Genomic DNA, 23,300 nt, shown 5'->3' on the forward strand with positions numbered 1-23,300 from the left:
TCGGACTTTGAATGCACCATGTTCATCTGTCTGTCCCCTTCGTACGAAGTAAAACCTCCACATAAGATAAGTAACTGTCTCTGAGTCATTATTCATTCATTTCTGTGTGCAGGAAACTGAAGGGAACGAACCAACCTAATTTACCTATTTTACAGTCCTGTTTAGAATCACCAGTTTCCTCACAGTTATATTTGGTGAATAGTACATTCATAGCATCACTTTCTGAATTTTATGAGATTTAGGCACGAACCAATAAAGATTTCAATTTCTTTTTGCCCAACCAACAAATATTTAGAAATAAGGAATGCCATTCAGTTTCACCATGAAAGCTTTTATCAAAGATTACAAAGAATTTATCTTCTGTAAGTCACAAATTGCATTTTGGAGTGGACCAAAAACAATACTGGAATTAATAAAGAAACAAAACTTGATTTGCAAAAATGCGATTGTCAAAAAAAGATAACAATGTCCTACTTAGTATTTCATAACATGCACCCCTGCAAATACAAAATACTTTATATTTTCCCCTGAGGTTTTTAACATGTATTCATTCTTTTCACAGATTGCTTTCAGTTGAAATTTGCAAGAAAGAACACCATAATAGAGAATCATGATCTTACTGCAGAAAAAGTTCTGCACCCGTGCAAACACACTCTGTACTTCAAATCCTTTAGGATTTCTTGGGAGTTTGGAAATACAATGAAAGGCAAACATCCACAGACACTGACAGAAATATAGTGCAAACACCACAGTGGGCCTTTATGTGAGGCAAGATACATTCTGCTTCTGAGCCATTAAACATTGTTTCCCCTTGATAACCTTTGAGGTGAAGACTAACCACAAAACAGATTGTGTGAGAGAATTGTGGTTAGACACTATGTAAACTTTTGTTTTTTAACATTATTAGGGCAGAAAATGAAATAGGTTCCCTATAGAACCTGAAATATTTAAACAATTAAGAATGATTCCGTTCAGACCGATTTTGAACATAAATGTTCTGACTTTGTTCAAGAAGTTCCATCATCGTATCAAAAAGATTATTGGGAGCTGCTGAGCTCTACTTTTCTCACCACAAAGTTTAAGAGAAAAACATCGTGGACCTTTTAGAAGTGATCAGTTATGTCTGGCCCAGTGTCATCAGTTGAGGGATCTTGTGGATCTCTGTTCATCGGTGCTGATTCAGCCTCAGTCGGCTCCCTCTGTGCCTCCGAAAGGCTCACCCCGTCCTGGTTCCCCGTCTCTGGGCTCCTCCGTGCTCCGTTGTGCTCAGCCTTCTCTTTTTCCAGCATATGGTAGTGTAAGATGTTCATGATAATGAGGAACAGCCCGCCGCTCATGATCACGGCACCGCACATATAGAAAAGGTACTTGTAGTCACCATAGAGATCAACCAGTAACCCTAGAGCAGAAAAATGTAAAGAGATACGTCTGTCAAGTTTAGACACTTCACAGCTCTGAAAGTGAGAAACAGCTTAACATTTGGACTGCTGCATGGTGTGAAAGTGAAAACTACTGTAAAAAAAAAAGAAAAGAAAACTCTCTGGCCAATTTTAACTAAGCGAGCAAAGCTACTTTGGAACTGACAGAGAGCCATTACACCCTTCCTGGAGCGGCTACATCTCTGCGAAGGCAATTTCGGTTGGTTGCTACCAAAACGAATCAAAAGTGAGGCCCATTCCCAGAACTATAAATACCTAACTCGAGCCTGCAGAAAAATGACAAATATGGTTCAGATCAGGTTTAATCCTCCAAACTTTCAAACATCGGCCCACCCCCTTCAGGTCCATTTTAACAGAGAGAGGTGTGATCATTTTTCTCATTACGGCTCAACTTCTAATGATCTTCTTTTTGTGGTCATGAACAGGGAAAATATCAGAAAATTGGCCTCAAGAGATCTGACTTTTCTTTTCATTCATGAACAACTAATAAGCAGCTTTGAAATACCAGCAATGTATCTTTGAACTCCATAAACGCCAGTTTAACCTGAAGACTGAACGTCTTTTATTTAGGCATTTAGGACCTGGTTTGTAAGTAGGTGTTCTTTTGTTACACGTTAAAAACATTGTCTTGTTGGGGCTCCCATAAGCTACTCTGATCATATTTATGGTAAAGTACAGAGGTTGACATTGTGTACAGATTTTATTTTTGATTATCTCAATGCGCGGTGCGTAATCTGATTGATAGCGCTCATCTGGTTCCTGCACTCAGATGACCATCACCCTCATTAAGACAGCCCTTGATTGGCTGAGCGATAATTGCGTCCATCTGGCATGGTCACCTCTTTTTGAATGTATTCGCAGCATAATTATGGCCCAGGTACAGAACTTTAATGGTGATAGTTTGAACTGAGCATCATTAAACACCCAAAGCAAAAGGCTAATTACACCCACTTACCTTACTTCCTCCTAATTGGTTTGACCCGAAGGTTCGGAGACGCAGTAACAAGCGGATACTGTAGACTTAACGACTGTGCCCTCTGGAGGAGAATGTTAGCTGTGCAGGAGGGCACTTATTTACCCCATTAAATGAGCCCCTCGGAACAGGGATCACACTGACTTGGGGGGGCTATAACTTTTCACCTCATTAAAAGTCATATTAAAGGCAAATGAAAAGTTTTTTAAAGGGATAATAAAGCGTATATGACTAGCTAATGTGCAGATAAACTGCAAAAATTATCTGTTTATTTAGATTATTTAACAGGGCGGCCTGTGTCAAAGTCCTGTCTATTTGTTGGTTTTTATGTTTTCTATGTAAGAAAGTCTCACAAACACAAAATGTTCATTGTTGTTTTTTTTAGCTGTGTTTGTATAGAAACACAGCTACTCTGAGGCCTGTCCATCCATGACATTTGAGTATAGCTGAAGGTACCAAACAGTCAGCACATGGCATTTTATTTTGAAAACCAAGCATCTTCTGAGCTTTCTTTCTCTCTCTATGTCCCTCAAAAACTTCAATTTTTGGTCAATTCCATGAAACTAAGCATTACACTGTTCCCACTTAGTTTTGAGGATGAAGCAAAATGCTCCACCTTCAACCCAGAGAAAACAGCTTGTTTCTATTTAGAAAGAGTGCTTTGGGAAACAATCTGCTACTCATGATGTCAGGGGTACTCAGAAAAGCCAAGAAAGTCAATACAGACACCACTTTCTGTGGGTTGTGATGTGTTGTTAAGATAAAACTTCTGAACAGCAAAGTGTGACCATCAAGCAAAGATCCTTACACATCTCTGGTTTGGAAGTGTAAGTGACATTTTTGGCCTTTTAACTTGAAGTCAAATCTAACGTATTCACCAAAAGTATATTTGTGTATTATAAAAAAGTGTATTCATTTACATAATTCCATTTAGAAAGTGAAACTTTCATAAAACATAAATTTAGGCCCCACTGTTTAATTGTTTTCAAGCATTTGTTTTTACATAATTTGGGGTTTCAGTTCATAAATCCCTCAAAAGCAGGATTTTAAAAAATTTGAATACAGAGGAGAAATGAAACGGAATTTCACCAACTATTCACGTACAAACCTCAAATCACCTGCACAGGTTCTCCAGATGTATATAAATGGGTTCAGTTTGGTTCAGTCGTCCTAATTTGGTTCAATATGGAGAAGACTTCAGACCTGACCACTCCCCAAAAGACCATCATTGATCCCCTCCATAGTTATGGGTTAGCCACTAAAGTTCCTAGCTAAGGAGGCTGGTTGTTCACAGAACGCTGTACACAGATCAACGGAAAGTCTAAAGGAAGGACAAAATGTAGCAGGAGAAGATGCAGCAGCAAAGAGATGACCGTGGGCTTCAGCGGATTATCAAAAGGATAAAATTCAAGAACCTGCAGACATCCAGAAAGAGTGGAATGAGATGGAGGAAGAGCTTCCAAAAGCATCACATACAGACACATTTGGGAGATGGGCTACACCTGTCTGGTTCCTCAGGTCCATCCACCTCTTACCCTGGGGCAACCGAGAAAATTTGTCAACTGGACGAAGTAGAAGAAAGACCGGACTTTTGTCCAGTGGTCCAAGGTCCAGTTTTCTGATGAAAGTAAAGTGTGTCTTTCATTTGGGAATCAAGGTCCAAGGATGAGAGGAAGACTGGTGAGGAGCAGAACCCAAAGCTGCTTGAGGTCCAGTGTGAAATCTCAAAGTTGGTCATTATTTAAGCTTCAATGTCCAGCGCTCGTGTTGGTAAACTCTGACTTTATGATTCCATCTGCTGTGGACCTGGATGGAGATGCAGATTTCATCTTCCAATAGAACCTGGCCCCTGCCCAGAACCTGTTTTGATACCCGTTGCCCATGCCATGACCAGCCTGCCAACATCGTCGGACCTAAACCTAACTGAAAATTGATTGGGTATTATATGAGAAGAATGAGGGAGACAAAGAGCTACCATAAAGAAAATCTGAACTTCCATTACTAAGGTACCTTCCATTGTTAAGGCAAAGAGATTCCCAACCAAGTACTGAAGATGGACATATCATAAATATTGTACTTTGAACTGATCAAAACCTCTATCTTTATCTTTTGTAAGAAAAAAGAGAAGTCATAGTGATTTCTCCACAGTATTTTAATTTTATGAAATTTTGTTTTTGAGGGTTTCATGAAAAACAACACACAACAACAAATAAATTGTTAAATCAATTAAACAGTGGGCCCTGAATCTATTTTCTATGAGTTTCATTTTTTAGAATGTAAAAATGGAAATGAATACACTTTTCCATGATATTCTAATTATTTGGAAAGGGTCTGTATTGGTCAAGGACAATTCATTCACAGCATAATTCAAAGTCCTTTTCAGATTAAAAAGTATTTTTCTGTTGTTGTTGCTTTTTTTTTGTTGGGGTGTTTGATGGAGGACAGCTTCATGAACAAAGTGCAGTTCAAAGCTATTTTGGCCCAGACATGCTTTATAAATCAGGAGTGTCTGCTGAAACACTGGAGAGGCTGAAAGTGTCTGTTTGTGTGCGTCTTTGTCCTTGTCTAAGCATGCACACAATGTAAGCAGAGCGCATTGTGTATAAACATATAAGTAACAGGACAGTTTGGGGTTCCATCAATGTCAGACAGTGACATCATTTATCTTTAGGCCGCTAGGTCCTCATTATTTTACTCTAAAACTGAAAACACTAAAATGAACCATTGCTTTCTGTTAAAACTGCAGAGAAATGTATTGTCTGAATTCCATGGGTTATTTACAAAACTCTCCCGTTCGTCTTCCTCTGAACACTAACCAACTAAAAACCAATTAGTGGTAGGCAGGTCAGTGGTCTACAGAGGTAATTTGACCAATCAGAAGAGACTTGGCTAAGGCATCATTTAAACCTGCAGAGGGCGAAGAGAGCAATGGGGCTTGAACAATTTAAAAATGTTTGAGCTTTTTCTACCAACACTCAAGTAAATCATAATATAAAAGCATAATATTCAAAAGCATTAAAAACCATGTCTATTTAATTGTACTCGTCCTCTTTTTGTCTGAAAGTTAGGATAATACAAAATGTTCAAACATTATGCACAAGTAATATAGTTTAAAGGTTACTATTTAGTCAAGGACGTCAGCCTAATGCAACACAGGATATGCTATTTTAGAAAAAGGCAATATTTCTATGGGGAAAATACAAACATTAGCTGAAAAAAATTCAGTGTGGATCCGTAGCGAAGTCACTTCGTGCTGCTGCCTATCCAGTCTCCCTGTGCTTTGAAAAAAGGGATGTGTCAGGAAGGGCATCCAGCGTAAAAACTCTCTTCCAAAACCACTTGTGCGAATTAGTGAAAAGGTGATTCGCTGTGGTGACCCTTGACGGGATGAGCTGAAAGGTGAACAACTAACAGCTATTTAGTGTTCCAGTGATCTGCCATGTACTCAATGACAGGCCACATTATAAACTACAGGGTTTAAGTGTCCAGACAGATATAAAATAGACTTGAGAAGTCACAATACAGAAAAAAAGAAACACTTAAAAAAAAATCTTTTTTTTTTTTTATGAATAACCAGACTAGTAACTTTTATAAATCAGGTGGTATGCAGGAACATGTGACTGAAGTGATTTATCTCCTATTTGTAGCCCTGTGATGCTTTGTCGGGCCGCTGGAACATTTAAGATGCTAACATTTATTTTAATGTAAAGCTGCCAGTATTTGATCATTTATCATCAGATCTAGGATAACTAAAAGTTTTGGCAAAATTTCCTGAACAAACTGCTGGATGGCAGTTTTACCATGGAAGAATAAGAATTTCCAAAAACCAGGCGGAGAAGAGATCCCACTTCCCTGCTGGCCCCCTGCTCTCCAGTCTTTTTTTTCACCCAATGAATAGAGTGGCATGTCTTGTCAGGGTTCTGACTTTTTCCTTAATAAAGAGAAGAACCACACAGGAGATGAGAGCTTTTGCTAGACTTCTGCAGCAGGAGAATCGGTCTGTCACAGCGCGAACTGTCACAGTTACCGCTTTCTGGACTCTTTTGTGCCACTTCTGGGTCTGAAACTGTCCGCTGGTGCGTTGTTTACACGATCAGCTGTTGACGTCCAGCAGTGAAAATATGCGTTCGGAAATCGCTGAATTATTTTCTGTTTAATTCAATTTTCAACAGAGTTGTGTTAACAAGATCATTTCTCCGTTATGGGATCAATAAGATTGAAGAAAGTTATATTTTATTTTAGTTTGATAAATAAACCTCAGTGAGCACATTCAATTTGAACAATCTATGTTTCAGTACTGGATGTACATGCCTGTGACCCCGTAGGCTATTTTTGACAGAATCAACACAAGAAATCTCATATTCAAGAATATTTCATATTGCAGAACTTTGTCTTTATAAATAGGTTTCGTTCTGACAGATTTCTTACCCCATACAAAAAGGCACATCCCTTTAAAATTGTGTTGTTCATCTCTATGTCTACATTACTCTATGTCTCTATTTAAGAATCGTGAAGGATACAAAATTAAAAACATCCATTGTGCAAATAAGAGATATGAAATGGCCAGATCTAAACACATCATGTATCAGTTATTATTACCTAATCGACTAAACATTATTTGTGATGTGATCTTGTTTGTAAATGCATAGATTACTGTGGGATTTAGGCTTTCTTACCTGCAGTAGGTGGTCCTAACAGCATAGGGAAGCACTCTATGATGGTGACCAGTCCAACAGCACTTGGGAACCGTTGGTTTCCCATCAGGTCCATTAGGCATTCAAAAATAAGGGCAAACACCATGCCAAAGCCCACACCAAAAAAAACAGCGTAGCCCACCAGGAAGGCATAGCTCGTCATCATGGGGCAAAGTAAATGGCACGCACCATTAAAAATCATGGCAAAGCCAAAGAAGTACTGGATTCTTGGTCTGATCCACTTGCTGTTGGCTATCAAACCGGTGCCAGGACGGACAAACATGTCAACAAAGCCCATGATGGAGAGCAGATAGGCTGCAGAATACTCCTCCACACCTTGGCTGACTGCATAAGCTGACAAGAACACGATAGGCGCATAGGCACCAAAGATGTACATCGTGTTACCCATCAGGTAAATGATGAAGCCCCTGTCTTTAAAAAAAGAAAAATCCAAAAACTGTCTTGCATTGGTCAGGCACCTTCCTTTTTTGCTCATGTTGTGTTTAGTTGTCGTTTCCATATTCTTTAGTGCTGCAACAGCGGATGGGTTGCAAGATAGAGTCACAGGTCTCATTAGTGCCCCTGCAACGCAACAGTTAAGCATCATACCCCCCAGTATTAGCAGACTTCCTCTCCACCCAAAGTCACCCAGAAGAAATTGGTTGAGAGGGGCGAGAAAACAGAGGAAAACTGGACTTCCTGCCATGGCGAGTCCATTAGCTAATGGCCGCTTGGATAAAAAATATTTACTGATGATGGTGAGAGATGCATTGAGGTTAAAGCAGAGTCCACAACCTGTAGAAAGATATAAGGAAAAGAAATAAGACACTTCAAGAAAATAGAAACTGCAAAAAGAAACCTCTGCTGAACTTGAACTCCAAAGGGCCCTTGCCAAATTAAATTACAACTGATTTTGTAAGGTGCTAATTTAAGTTCCATCTCATTTCACTTTTGCCAACTAAAATCTCATTATGGAATGTTGGAATTATTTCAGAAATAATTTCTCCATTCACGTAGAAGGAAATTGGGAGCCTAGGTAATACGTTTGCTCTCTTGCCTTCCTACCTGGAGCATATTAATTTAATAGGACCTTAATTTGAGAAAGATGAAGAGCTACAGATAGATGGTTGTGAAGCTACATTTTCTCCCCCCACCCATATCAATTTACTCTTCTTCCCTGGATCTATGTTAAAACAAAAAGTTTTTTTCTCTCCTCTATTCACTTAAGTTGCCAACAAGGGCTGACCACAGAGATCACATATGAAATAATATGATAGTTCGCCGTTCTTTAGGAGTGCATAAAAATATTTATATTTTGCCATTAATCCCACAAATGGAAGAAAGAAAGGAAAATGCTTTAAATGTCAACAGGACTAGTTGCTTTAAAGCAATTTATAAAATGTGGCATCTTTGAAGAGCCCACTACGATAAAAATTTTGTTTTTAACATGTTCTTGTGGTCTTTTTCTCATGATGGAGGACAAATAGTAAGAATATTAAGCTTAAAATTGCATTTCTTAGTATTTCTTTATTGAAATCACTGTGAATTAGGAGCAGACGAAAAACGGCTGTGGGAGAAAGCTTTTAAGTGTGTCTTACAAGTTTCTATGGCAAGCCACAAGTCCTCTGCTCCATTCCCTTCTAATTTACTTTCAGACGAAGATCCATATACACCTTCATCTTCCTCATAGGCCTGCATTTGGCTCAAAACTGTACAGCTGGACGGCTCCAATATTGTTCACCATTTTTGTTGTGCCTGTAATACCAAGCTGGGGGTTGTGAGGGACTGTAAGCTAGAGGAAGAGCACGTAAACAGATGTCTACTATGTCCTGGAAAAACTACACAGGTTTTATTTTTATTTAGGCTAAAAACAGTATAATCATAATTAAAAGACCATTGGGAACGCTTTAAAATTACATCAAATGGGACTGGGACTTTTAGTTTAATTTCATGGATTAATACCAACTCGTAATTTATGTTGCAGCACATTTCTTTTAAAAAAACAACCACATTTATGTGGGATTCACTTTACTTTCAGCTGCCAACTATTGTAACCCAGGTGTGGAGGCGAAGGGATTATTATGTATAACAGCCAAAGGCAACGATGTGTTCAGGTGCTCTTTTGCTATATTTATATTTTTGTCAGAAAGGTGTCTGATGCAAGGATTTCAGCCTTGAATGAATTGATATTTTTGCCGTTTGCCCCACTCACACTTCTGCCCTGTGTTTTCCTAATTTTTTTTTAGTTCGTCTTTGATGTTTATGTTTTCATGTTGTCCTTGGTTTTGCCATGCGTGCTGATCCAACAACAGCCTGAACGTTCCCAACAGGAAACTGGCTCCTCTTTGTTGTGGCTCAAAGAAAATACAAAGTAGAAAAAAATGGAAAACTTCTTCATTTTGTCATGGGGGCCTTTCCATTGAACTGGTAGGTTTTTTGCATTTGCAGGTATTAATGGGGACGTAGGCATATGTTAGTATGCCTACTGGGTCAAACTTTCTGATACCTGCCTGTCAGCGTTCCAGGACACAGGGGAGCACAGCGAGGCCAGCACACGCCCCTGGCCACTACACATGGCCCAGCAACTAGCTAGGTCCATTAATCCTTTACAGGAGCCGTTGGCAGGGTAATGAGCCTCATAGGGTAAAGGAGAGCCCCCATGTGACGACCATGATTGGACACCACGGGAAAGTGCATAGGGCCACAGAAGACCACGCTCTCCTGGATCAGACATGGTTCTGTCTTAATTACTGTCCTACTCTTGCTGCTCTAACTGAACCCCATGAGCAGATACCCCAAGCTCAAAGATAACATAGCTGCAGACTCAACAGAGAAAGGTCCGGGCTGGAGCTTCTGACAATATGTACAAAAATGGAAACTGCCATTCTTCCATTAGTGGAGCTACAAACCCATGGAACAACAGGCAGAATGACAAATGGCTCCACTTCATGCCTCTGTTCTGGTTTGGGATAGACTAATTGACAAAAGAGGGCATTACAGGCAATGCAGGAATGTATTTCCAGAGCACTTTGACAAAAAAAAAATGATACCTTACCTCCGATGATCCCGATGCTCAGGTAGAGATAAACAATGGACCTTCCAAAAGAAGCAGTAACCATGGAAACCCCACACATCAGTCCACCAACTATGACTATGGGTCGGCTTCCAAAGCGTTTGACCAGCACGCTGCTCACCGGTCCTAGAGGCAGATAAAATACAAAACCCTTTCAGTCATTTTAAAACTTCAAATCAATTAACATTGTTAGAATAATGTTTAACATAAAATATGAAATCTCTGCTCAAAAAACTATGATCTTCAATGTTTGTAGAACAAAATCACAGAAGATTATTAAAACCTGAAGCAAAATACCTGTGTAAAACTGTCATAAAAGCTCATGTAGTGCAGGCAAAAACGGATACAAATCAGGTTTAAATACTTCAATGCTATGAAAAAAAATCCTCATTTTATTGTTGAAAATGACAAAACTGATTTCCGAGAAAATTAGATTATAGATAGGATTTTTTTTAGGAAAACATCAGCAAAAACAGTAACAACTTACAACCAAACTGCAATAAATTTGATCATATCATATTTAATTAAAATGTGATTTTAAATAATATTAACATAATTTGGACTTAATAAAATTAGATTGAACCTACTTAGGTTAGATTAATGAATCAAAATATTTTACAAAAAGTATTTTTTGTGGAAAAAAGTCATAATCTGCTCAAACCTGAATCAAAAAACTGAAAAAAATGTAGTTGAACAAGTATATAGAACACATCAGTCATAGTATGCACGCAGTTGCATTCTGACTTTATTTAAAGTACAGATCAACTTATGTAGTTGTTTCTATTGTATTGGCCCCTGCCATAAAATTTGACATTTGTGGGATTTTAAATTGCAAAATTAGCTTCAAATTGTAAAAAAAAGTTAAAAACTTAAGATTGTCTGTGTGAATATAAAAGTGAACAAGCAATAGAGGGCACGGTTAACTGATGCTGTAAACACATTAAAACATTAATAATATGTATATAAAGGAGCCTATGTGTCACTGGTTTGCTGCTTAAAATTCCATGAACTTGTACATTTAGTGCAGATTCTCCTAAACTGCAAGATGGAACAAAGACTGCAGAAAATTTTGAACCAAAAGTTGTTCCGTGATGAGGCCCAAAGAAAACAGCAAACTCAAGTGTTTCAGACGAAGGACAGAAAAACATCAAAGCAGAAGATGAGAAAGACCTCCACACCCAACACTGTGATCAATCAGCAGGTCAGCAGTCTTTATGATGCTGCCAACTTTCTTCTCATTGATAACCTTGCTAGAAAGAGTGACATTGCACCACCAGCTCTCCAGCATTGATTAAACTTTTTACATTCTTACAGCTGTAAAGACCACAAAGATGTTATCCACGGATGTTAAAGATATGCTGCACTCACACAAAAGGCTGTTGTTACCTGAAGACCGAGTATTGTAGGTTACTTAGACTTCCAAGCCTTTGATTAAGGAACAGTTCTTTGGGTCAAAATGTGAAAAAAGGTCTTGATTTGACCCTTTTTTACTCACATGCTGGTTTAGGCGTCTAAAAAAAATAAAAGAATTAAAAACAGGCAGCAGCATACATTTATGAAAACAATGGAATGCAAAAACTACTCTTGTTGGCTTCCAAACCTTTTTTGAAGATGAATATTAAACTAAATATTTCATTTTTTGGGAATTGTCTTTTGGTTTCCGGAATTTTGTTTTGATTTCTAAAATGTAATGTTTCTTCATAATTTGTTGAGCTTTTTTTAATTGTCATTGTGATCTTTAATATGTTTTTGCATTGAGTGATTTGTTGATGTGATTTGCACTTCAGGGCCACCGTAGTTTTTGCACCGAAATGAGTAGACAACTGCAAGAAGTTTTAAAAATAAATTGTTACAAGTTTAATCATTGCTTCCACTTTCCAACTTTAGGTTAAAAAGAATCCCCTCAACTTTGAAACTTAAAGAGTGTTGGAAAGGAAACTGGAATGATTTTTAAAAGGGATACAAATTTGAAAGTGCTCTTGAGCACTTTGTTCACCTAACACTACACTGATTATTAAGTAATACTATTTTGTCCATTTATCTACACAAGTACAACGTGTACCTGAATAAATGGCGTATACTTATATAGCGCTTTCTACTTTCTTACGAAGGCCCAAAGCGCTTTACAGTCACAGTCCCATTCACCCAAGCACACACACATTCACACACTGATGGCGGCTCCGCTGCCAAACACTGGCGCCAACCTCCCACCAGAGGTAAGGTGGGGTTCAGTGTCTTGCCCAAGGACACTTCGACACATGGGCGTGCAAGGCGGGAATCGAACCTGCAATATTACGATCATGGGTTGACCGCCCTTCCGCTGCACCACGGCCGCCCCCATAAAAAATAAAGTATTTCAAAACTTATTATCTAAATCTGTTTTTTTTTTTTTATTATTTTCGACATCTGTATTCACTGTATGTACATTCATCTTGCTGTTAATGTAGTTTAGTGGAGCTGGCGTGGGTCAAAGATGGATCATTGTTCCCTCATAGAGGGTGTCTCAATAGGGCATCTCTTGTTTCAACACAAATTTCCATTCCAAGTTCATCATTCAGGCCCCTTGAGAGGAAACTTTCTGAAAGGCCGTCATTTCTTCCCCCATGGGGACGCGGTGTCCAGCCCCATTGTGCTGAACCGTCCTCTGATGTATCGTCTCTCTCCTCCACTGGATGACATTGCTGAGGCCTTGCCAAGGACAACATGATAAAGTCTTGTGTCTGCGCCACAGTGGAGGCGTATATTTCACAGGTTAGGCCTCCCTGACCCAACTGAAAGGGAGTCCCATTTCCCCAAACTCTGTCACCTTGAAAATCGTAGATGATGAACTCATATGACGTCCAAGCACAATAACCATTTTTGGATTTTTTGTTTTGCATCCACTTCAAAGTTCATGTACTTTCTCTTAGCAACCAATCATTTCAGTTTTCCTTTCAGAAATATCTTCAATAAGTTCACTAAAGTAAAAAGAGAGCCCTCCAATAATGCACTCTTCGAAGGCCATTATCCTGCTTAAACCACGGTCACTTAAATAAGAAATACTAAATGATCACTTATTTTTTAGGCGTGTGTTATACTTGTGCATTATCAGTTTTTAATGCACACCCAGCAGCCAATCAGAATAAAGAATTAACCCGGACCATGGTATGAATACATATATTCTTCCATTCATTCATCGTCTAATCCGTTTTGTCCCTTTCAGGGTCACAGGGCTGCCGGAGCCTATCTCGGCCACTTGTGGGCGAAGGCGGGGGACATCCTGGACTGGTCACCAGTCTGTCGCAGGGCCACAATCACACACTAATGCACTCTCACATTCACACCTATGGACAATCTAGAGTAACCAATTTACTTATGAGGCATGTTTTTGGACGGTGGGAGGAAGCTGGAGTCCCCGGAGAAAACCCTCGCATGCACAGGGAGAACATGCAAACTCCACACAGAAAGGTGCCCCATTGGGGTTCTGTTCCAGGCCTTCTTGCTGTGAGGCAAGAGCGCTAACCACTGTGCCACCATGCAGCCTAAATACATATACCGGTATTTAACTTTTCTAATAGAAATCAAAAAAAGAAAATTAAAAGGGGAAAAATGTAAAGGCCAGACTGTACCAATGCTACATTTTTAGAGTAAAATGAATTTGAATGTGATCTGAAGCATTCAAACTCCTCCCATGTCAATCTCCTGTGCATAAACCACCACAAAACACACGATTATCCAGCAAGAATGAGTCTAAAGGAAGGATCTGCACCAACTACATGCAGCCAAACTGCTGTAGAATTAGTTTTACAGAGCACACTGCAGGTCAAATTATTATTTTTTTCTTTTAAACATCAAGTTGATGGATTTCACTTTGCCTTGATGATTTATGTTATACAGGTAATATGTGCCTCAAATGCTAATGGCTCTAATATGCATTCAAATTAGATTTGTAAGGTCATGGAGAGATTTAAAAACTATCTGCTTCACAGAAAGTTGTAGACTAAGGCAGGGAAGCCATCATGACAAACCTGAAGGGTTTACATCCAGATACTCTGTCAACACACTTGTGAGTTGAATCAAACTTTCTTAGGATGATGCTTCTTATCCAAATGATTTCTTATTATCTGTGAGGTCTTTGATCATTTCACAGTTCTCACACATTGAATGCATCGCAAATATAAGGGGTGCTGTCAGTCATCTATAACTGCGGCACAACACAGATCCCAAGTTAGCTTAGATTCAGATGCTGCACAGTGAGGACGTTACAATTACTGGTTTCTGGTTTTTAAACACTGAAACCTGGAGGCCACGGCAGCAATAAATGAGAGTTAACCACGGCCAGCTCACCGCCTGAAGGTCGGTCAGGTGACGGCTCCAACTCGGCGACAGCCTTCCAATTACGCACATGAAGATATTTGAGTGTGCAGTCATGTGAAGTTAGTTTATCAACTGTTTGTCTGTGGAAGAGGGTCCACAGTACAAACATGCACAAGTACACAAGTTGTTGTCTTTAGGCAAAGCAAATACAGACAATTGAAAGATTTGAGTGTGCGTCATGCAGATACACAAAATAACTGCAGCTGGCTGGTGTTAAGTGCCTTTACTTTCCTTTTTTTATTAAGTATAAGGCAAATATAATGTAAAAATTCATCCCACAGAAAACCCTACCTTATAATATGCTGTAAAGAAAATATAAGGAAAGGTTGAATTATGGCCCGCAAATACAAAAAAAGCTCCATATCCATGGTCACTTATTGATGCAACTTGTCAAATATTGCACAGAAAATGATGCATTTAAAAAAAAAGCAAATAAAAGTCAGCTGATACTTACAGAAGGGCTAGTTTAAAAACATTTTTGAATAATTGAGATGAACTTCCATTAGAATAAAAAATGGATTCATCAAATCAATCGATTGCTTCATAGAAGCAATTTCTTGGGTTTTTTTTGGCAAAAAAAAAAAAAGTTTCTTTTTTAATTTGTAGGAGTTAAACTGTCAGGCCACTTTCAGGCCTGATTAACACCCTGGGAATTTCTACCGGTAGGTTTTTTTGTGCTTCACATCATATCCAGATGCAAAGACCTCTGACATCTACAAACCTGACAAAACAAGACCAAAAAATAAAACCTAATAAATATTCTAAATCATTTGTAAAGATTCTGATTCCCATAAAAAAAAACTTTGTTTGGACATTAAAGATTGCAATGATTGAATCAACTCATGATTGGATTAACTCACCGCCTGCATACATAACAGCCAGCATTATGGAGGAGATCCATGCTATTTCACTGGAGCTGGCCCCCAAATCCTCTTGAATTTCTTTGAAGAAGATGGAAAGAGCTTTAGGAGTAGAATAAGCAAATCCAATGGAAATATGGGCCCCGACCACCACCATCCAACCCCATCCCCCATCTGGGGGTTTGGACTCCGCAGCATCTGTTGCAGCAGGGCTCATGATCCTGTTGAACAAGAAAAACATGAAATCAAGAAACACATTTTCCTGTGCAATTGTGTTCACTAAAAAGAGGAAAAAGTAAAGTGCAGACTTTCAAAATAAAAGCCGAAGCTTCCAGGTCAGTTCAAGCTTTACCTTTCACTTGTCACCTCTTTCCACCGGGAGCCTGTTGCTTGTCTGGTGGCTCGGCAGCAACAGTGCTCATGTGGCCGCTCGGGCTTCCTCATTCCACGCTGGGTCACATGTACTTCTGCCTGAAGGAGGGGTTTGTGGGCTGGGGTTAGGGGTGGGAGGTTGGTCTGCACTCCTATCTGCTAGCTCGTCATCTTTGCTTTGACTAAAATAAATATCCAAACACAAATTCCACTCTTAATTTTGTTTGTTTTTTATTATTTTTTGAATAATGTGCAATGTGAATTTCACAGTTGAGCTCAAACAACCACTGTCACCTGCAATCCAAAACAGACAAAAAACTAACAAAAATAAAAATACCCAAAAAACATAAAGGTGAAGAATCAAATGGATGGAAATGGAATAGCACCAACCTGCAATCTGCATGTGGATGTTCAGGACAAATGGCAACAGATAATCAGCAATAACACAAAAATCTGTCATGTCATCTGGCATGACTGGTGATCAGAAAAGTTACTTGACCTCTAATGCTTAGTCTGTCAGACAATAGAAAGAAATACAAATGTACTACAAGAAGCAAAGAAATCTAAAGTATCACACGTGCAGGTAATATCTTTTTTTGTTTTAGAATTACTCTACTATACATAAAGAAAAGAAAAACAACAACCACTAAAGACAACAAAATCATCTATTTCTTTCAAGTTATAAAAGAAACTGAGAAGTTTAGAAACTGTGCAAGTGTGGCAAACCTATAGTACAGTATGTTACACGTAACAAAAAAATACAGTACTGTGTATCAGCAGAAATCCTGAGAGTTCTCTTGGTTCTCAAACAGCATTTTTTTTTTTTTTTTGGGGCAGAGGGGGAAGTTGGTTTATTGGGATTTTAAAAAAAAGCTTCAAGTCTTTCAAACAGAGGGTCTTCTCTTGGAGAAGTGTATCTTCAAATCCCTACTAAATGCATTTCTTTAAATCCATGTAAACCTTTTGGATGATTGCTATACTACACGTCATTGATGGGCACCATTTTATTGACTCTGTAGATGTGTAGTGCAAAGATGAGACACAAGAACCTGCTGGAGAAACCTGACAGCGCTGACTCTTAAAGGAGGGCCACTGAGTGGTGGACTAGTTTTCTACAAGATTGTCCTTGAAAGCGAGAAAAAAAAATGGCAGCACCAACAGTTTGTGTCCTTACGTGACCTGTGGAGGTGGGGAACAAAAACAAAAAGAAGGTCATGGTTGTTGAATGAAATGATCCAAAATGCAGACACTCCTCCTCACTTGGTAAAATAGTCTGGTTCTGGAGGGTGCTTCACAAAGTCTGCAGTTGAGGACTTTTAAAGTGGGGAGCGATCCAGTGCAAAGCCGAGTAAGACTTCTCAGTTATTCTTCATCAAGGAGGGGAAGTTTTCTTTTGGATCTCCACGCTTCCTCTGCTTGCCAGGCACATCGGCATCACACATGTCCTGCACCAAATTACACGCCGCTTCCCGCCCGCACCCACAAAACAATCACAACTCAAGCAACCTTTGCTCTCCACAGCAGAAACAAGCAAACAAAACATTTTACTAAAGGAAATACGACATAATGTAGCCTAATCACAGTTCCTTGATTTATTGCTACCACACAATCCACTTTACTGTCCACAACAACCAAAACAAGAACTCAAATATTTGTTTTAATGTTAGTCTGATGCAAAAGAGTAACCTGGAGCATCAATGCTGAACTGAGCATTTCACAAAGCTGCGTTTTCAGCCTACAAAAATAAAATAAACATCCCTTTTCTCCTTGTTTGTCGCACACAAAAAATGAACGTCTCTGAGGTAAACCTGTTAGTTGGTCTGAACTTGCCACTTAGCGTTAGCACAAATTTGACTGTCTTACTTTCTCCAATGTGGAGAGCGAATACTCCAAGATTTCAATTACGATTTCTCTGCACATCACACAAAAATCCACTCAAAAGAACGGGAGCCCCATTCAACTGGAATCTCAAAACTAAACAAAAAAAATACAAATAAAAAATAGCTCTGAAGCCATATTTAGTGTATGTTTTGACACACTGACTTGTGAAGGAAGAGAGGGCAATAAAAATATACATGCTTCTAACTTTTTAAAAGACTACGGTAATGTATTATCACAAGCACGCTTATTATTAAAACAAGTCTAGAAAAGAAGCCAAAGACAGACATGGACAGACACACCAAAAGAAAAGCAAGAAAAGAAAAAAACCTCAGAGCTAGCAACCTACTAATGAGCTATGGTACTCATCTTACCCGTATGAATATATAGTTTATAAAGTTATTTATATAGAGAGAATATCAATTTAGCTGACACATAGCATCCATATCTCCAAGGGGCATGTAAATTTGCCATCACCCTTATTGGCATGCCAAAGATTTGTAAAAATCCAGACCTATTTATGTATCTCAAACAAAAATAGAAGATGGCTCAACAACAAGCAAAAAATAGGATAATTGCACTTATGATCTGTTGTACAGTTCTGTCAAACAAGTCTCAGTGTGGGTAGTTGGTGCTGTCAGGAGAAGAAAAACAAAACAAGAACAACAACGAAATACTGCATTCTTCAAAAGCACCCTCGGTTTTGATCACGGGAATAACCAGGAGTTTGAACAGATGAGGAGACGTCCGTATGGTGCGCAACCAAAGGCAATGACCAGGCACAAGACGGGCAGAACCACGCAACTCCCTCCACTGAAGTAGATTGGGTTCACAGAAACCAGCTCCCTCAAAGCACTTTCTGGAGACACTGGGGGTAAAGTTTGGCCACCGCACATTCAAAATGGCGACCCAAATCCCAGAGGCGATCGGGCGTCTCATAGACTTTGGCCCATGCGTCTGCCTCGTCGTCGTACTGGTAAAGGGAGTTCTTGCGGCTGGTGCGGAACACGTGCTCCTCCACCATGACCTGTGTGGCCCGCACAAACAGGTGGAGCCTGCCCTGCAGCAGCATGGCCTTGATGTATGGGCTGGTGGCGTGGTCGAAGGGCAGATCTCTCCTTCGGCTCCACGTGTTGGTCTCTATGTCGTAGACCTCCACTGTGAAGGTGCGCTGGTGGTTCCTGCAGATGCCGGCAATGTAGTAAATGCAGTTCTTATACAAGGCAGCCAGACCTTGACTCCGAGGGACGGTCATTGGGGCCAGATGACTCCAATAGTCCTTCCGAGGATCAAAGCAGAAGAAATTTTCACCTGTTTTGGGGAAAAAACAATCCGATTTTAGTTGAGAGCAATCCAAAAACACTTTTTGTTCCCCTTGTTTTTCGTCATCTCACCTTGGAGGACATAGATGCGGTCTTTATACTCCACAGCACTGTGAAACTCCATGGCCACTGGCATAGGACTGACTGCAGTCCAACAGTTGTCCCTGGTGTCGTAACACTCCACGGATTTAAGCGCGTTTCGCCCGTCGCCTTCGTACACCCGTCCTCCCAAAGCGTAGAGCTTTCCACAGCAGTGCACCAGTCTGCAGCCTATTCTTGCTCTCAACAGGGGTGCGCGGGGGAGCCAGCGGTTGCCTGCGTGCTCGTACTGCCAGAAGTCACTCTCTGCTCGATGGTCAATGGACACCTCGCTGTTGCTTGGCCGGTATCCACCAGCAATATAAATGTCATTCTCTGACGATACTAAGATCCCAACCTCACGGAGATCGTTGGGGGGCTTGCAGAGTTTGAACACCCGACCTGTGACGGTGTCCAGGCAAGGCACCGTCTGCTTCTTACCTGAGTGTTTGTGGGCAGCGTCAAAGCAGATGACCATCTCGGAAGCGGTCATGCCCAGTCGCTGTGGGCAACCATTTGTTCCCGTGAGGCGGGCTTTGGTCTCTGCGGGATCGTTTGACAAGGCCAGGGCACAAGCAAATGTGGCGGGAATCCGACTGAGGAAGGCCTCATCCAGCAAGGGCAGACGGATGCACTGAGAGAAAACCTCAGTAAGGTAGACTTCGCGTCCCGATCGATCGTGTTCCAGCCAGCGGACGATGCTCTCAAAAACATGCTCTTCTTTCTCTACATTTAGGTCATCGCTGTTCAAGATGCTGACCAGCTGCTCTGTGGTCATCTGGAGGAATTCTTGCTCCCTCGCTACACACAGAAACTACCAGAAAACAAATACATTTTAGTTTCAACCATCTAAGAGTTCAATCATTAAATCAACAAAAATAGAGATAAAATAACTTTAAAACACTCAAGTTCCAGTCCAAACACACGGTTACAAATTCAAAGCACTGTTCATGCCCAACTGACCTTTTTGCGAATGTAATCTTGCGAGCGTTCCCTCAGTTCCTGATGCCCGTACGCATCGGCAAACATGAAGACTCCTATGCAGTTCTGAGGGTCGAGCCGGCTGACCATGAACTGGGCACATTGATCCTGCAAAGCGGGGATCTGGAAAATGCTGGCTGCAGTGAACAGGGCTTGGACGTTGGACTCAGAGAGCGTGACTCTGGATGTGTAGGCATAGTCTAGAACAAGGTGCATGGATTCCGATTCCACCCCAACAATTCTGACTTCACGCCGACTGCTCTCTGTAAGGCCACTGGTGAACATGGACCTAAAAATGGGAGAGAATAAAATAAAAGTTGAGGTTACAATGCCATTGCTACCCTTTATCTATGAATTTTCAAAAAGAAAGACAGAAAAATGCATGTTGGGAATAATTATTTTGTCAACTACTTTGTAAAAGAAAACTTCTGTTGCTTTTATTTGACATGGTTTTACCTAAAATATGGGCTGATTGCAGCAAGAACATTCCGGTGGCACGAGAAAGTCTTGCCATGGTCCACTTCCACAACAATATCTGTGAGCTGTGCTTCATCATACAAGGCTTTGAGCTGCTGAAGAATGTTGCAGGCGTGCACAGCATCTACCCCGTTGAAGTTGGTGGTAGGAGGTGTCCCATTTTGTACTTGTAACAGCTTCCCTACCTCTGCAAATGAAAGAGGTTAAAAAAGCAATGTCACATGCTTTGTGATGTAGTTTCCACCATAAATACACTTTCTAAAAAATTTCACAAAACAACTTGTGGTCCCACAGTCCCTTATTGTGCGATCACCCATAATGTGATTTTATTTTTTGTTGACTATGATTTTGATGCGAGATATTGCTTTCTAGTAAGACCTGCAGGGAAGCAAAACCCCATACACACAGGTTAGAGCTAGGTCATCTATGTTGCACAGAGGTACAAACAAAGGGTCCATCCTGAATGTCTTCAAGAGCTCCTTCTAAAACACAGATCACAGCACAAGTTCTTAAAAGTGACCGTGTGAAGTAACAATGGATCAACAGGGAAACGCAAACACCGATTGATCTTCACACAGTTAGCCTGTTTTGATTTAGACTGTGCAGGGTAAGGTAGGGCTTACGATTGGATCTGCTGTCACAGAACACATGAGGCTGAAATTTGTGTTTCAGGGTGCAAATGCTCCAATTTAAAATAAAATCATTAACATCATCTTTTTTTTAAAATACATTATGGCAAAAATAAAAGTGTCTATTCACACGTAATTTTTCGAAATATGTGCGGCCAGCCCTGTACTTGTTTCTTGGCCGCACGGACCTAGAGAAAGGGTTAAGGTTAGGATTAGCGTTGGGTTAAACCACCAAATAGTTTCTGAGCGCGTCTGTTTCTGCATCTCACCGCTCCTCCAGGGGATAAACCAAATGCGGAGAACACATTTCACACACCTTGGTGTGTGACAGATGATAGGACTTTAACTTCAAGTCTAACTTTAAATACGTGTGGCCAACAACAAAATGCAACCTTGGACGCACTTAAAATACATGTGGACAATGCAGCAATGTGCATCTTAAGATGAATTTTAATCACTTTTTGTGCTGGTGGTGGCACGTAAATATCTGCAAATAACATCAGCCAAAATAAAATCAACTTGTATAGGTTAATCAGCATAAAACAATTGTTTTTTTAGAAAAAGAAAACAAAAGGATGGCATGTTAAATCTTTGCCCTCTTTAATCTTAACTGTTGAAATTATAACTGTCCTCATCAAGTCTTGTGTTTATGTTTTTTTTACAGATTTACTGAAAAAAAAGCAAGAACCTCTGTGCTCTAAGTACAATAACTTTTTAATGCTGTTGATTCTCATTACTGGTTGTTTTGCCTCAGAAAAATTAAATAACGTAAAATTTGTATTACTTCTGTGATATAAATGACTGTTGTGATGACGTTACCTTGTGACTTTAAATTATTAGATTGTCAGTCTGGTTTCACGACTGCTTACGTATTTTTCTGCCCCTGCCCCCCAAAAAAACAACTGCAAAGTTAGCAGGGCAAACACTGCGTGTGTTGAGAGAATTTGTATGTTTGTCATCACAACATTTGGATTATTACAGTGCGGTTTTTTTGGCTCTGTTTTCACGATCGTTAATAGGACACTGTTATTTTCAACAAAAACCTCGTCGTGTTGAGAAACGCCTTTTTCCTTGACAGGACAAAGACTCTTAGTGGATGAATAGAAGACTGTCTCACCAGGTGGTAGCTAGCTTGCTAAATTCACCGACCGAAGCTTCTTGCGGTTGCTGACCGACTGCCGGCAAAAACTACATTTGACCATCCGCGTGACTTTACAAGGATTTTATTATGTATAATCTAAGTTTATGTACATATTTAAACGATTGAGATTGGCTGCTATACTAGTAGATAAAAGACTGGCGAGCTTAACTTTTAGCAGACAGCTATGTATGTTGCAAGCTAATATTAGCAAGCATTACTTAGAACATAGCGAGCTAAAGGGGTAATTACATGTAAAGTAGTAACTTATAGATATATAGAAACATGCAACACAACTTATTTTGAAATAGTTTATTGTACTGTATCTTCTATTGAACTTGTCTATTCTCTGTCTCTTGTCACAAACAAGTGTTTACACAATCAGCTGAGAGCAGCGAGCTAACCTGCCGAAAGTTAGCAGGAGAGTTAGCATTAGCAACCTAGCAAGTCTGGCGAGAACCGATAGTTTTGAGTGGCTGATCCGACTGAGACTTCTTCTAACTACAGCAAAACACGCCTTCATGTTCGGCTAATCTGTTATCTTCCGTTTCAATACATCCCCAAAACGCAACTGGCAAATTTCAAAGGCATTATTTGTTAGTCGTTAAAACACAAAACAATGAAGACTTTGCTAACCTCCACTGGCAGCCATTCTCTCCAGTCTGTTTCGGGGCAGACCGAGAAACGTCAGGGTGAACACACAGGAGCCCCGGAAACAAGAAGCAACCAATCAGCGTCTAAGAGATGACACTCGAAGCCAATCACAATTCGATTCTCTGATGAGACTAAGAAAAAATAGTAAATTCTTCCAGCAACACAATTAATGAATCAACCTGCTTAGTCAGTTAAAGCAGGAATTCCCTAACAAGTGGAATTAGATTTTAGGGTGGTCTGCAGAAGCAAAAGGCTTAAAGGAAACCCTTTAGTGTCAGTACTGTGCTAAATGCAGATTTTACATTATTTGACTTTAGGCTTTATTTCTTTGTTTAATTTCTAACAATAATTTAAGTAAATTCACAAATATATTGTA

The 23,300-nt window shown here is 39.9% G+C and overlaps 2 protein-coding genes across 2 annotated transcripts; both read right to left on the reverse strand.

Annotated features, from left to right (window-relative positions):
• Positions 1–310: 310 nt before the first annotated feature.
• On the reverse strand, positions 311–15,913 carry LOC101163407 (monocarboxylate transporter 2). The gene is made up of 5 exons (XM_004068851.4): positions 15,748–15,913; positions 15,396–15,616; positions 10,162–10,305; positions 7,089–7,901; positions 311–1,399 (listed from the first exon to the last, which is right to left on the reverse strand). Exons 1-5 carry the CDS (start codon positions 15,837–15,839, stop codon positions 1,104–1,106), a joined length of 1,566 nt encoding a protein of 521 aa, XP_004068899.2. The 5' UTR covers positions 15,840–15,913; the 3' UTR covers positions 311–1,103.
• A 668-nt stretch (positions 15,914–16,581) lies between these two features.
• kbtbd8 (kelch repeat and BTB domain containing 8) lies at positions 16,582–23,018 on the reverse strand. Its single transcript, XM_004068852.4, has 5 exons — positions 22,907–23,018; positions 20,483–20,690; positions 20,009–20,315; positions 19,040–19,859; positions 16,582–18,956 (listed from the first exon to the last, which is right to left on the reverse strand). The coding sequence occupies exons 1-5, from the start codon at positions 22,920–22,922 to the stop codon at positions 18,493–18,495; spliced, it is 1,815 nt and encodes a 604-aa protein (XP_004068900.1). The 5' UTR covers positions 22,923–23,018; the 3' UTR covers positions 16,582–18,492.
• Between the last annotated feature and the right edge of the window lie 282 nt (positions 23,019–23,300).

This window comes from Oryzias latipes, chromosome 5 (assembly GCF_002234675.1).
Source record: "Oryzias latipes chromosome 5, ASM223467v1".
In the NCBI taxonomy this organism is placed as follows: Eukaryota; Metazoa; Chordata; class Actinopteri; order Beloniformes; family Adrianichthyidae; genus Oryzias; species Oryzias latipes.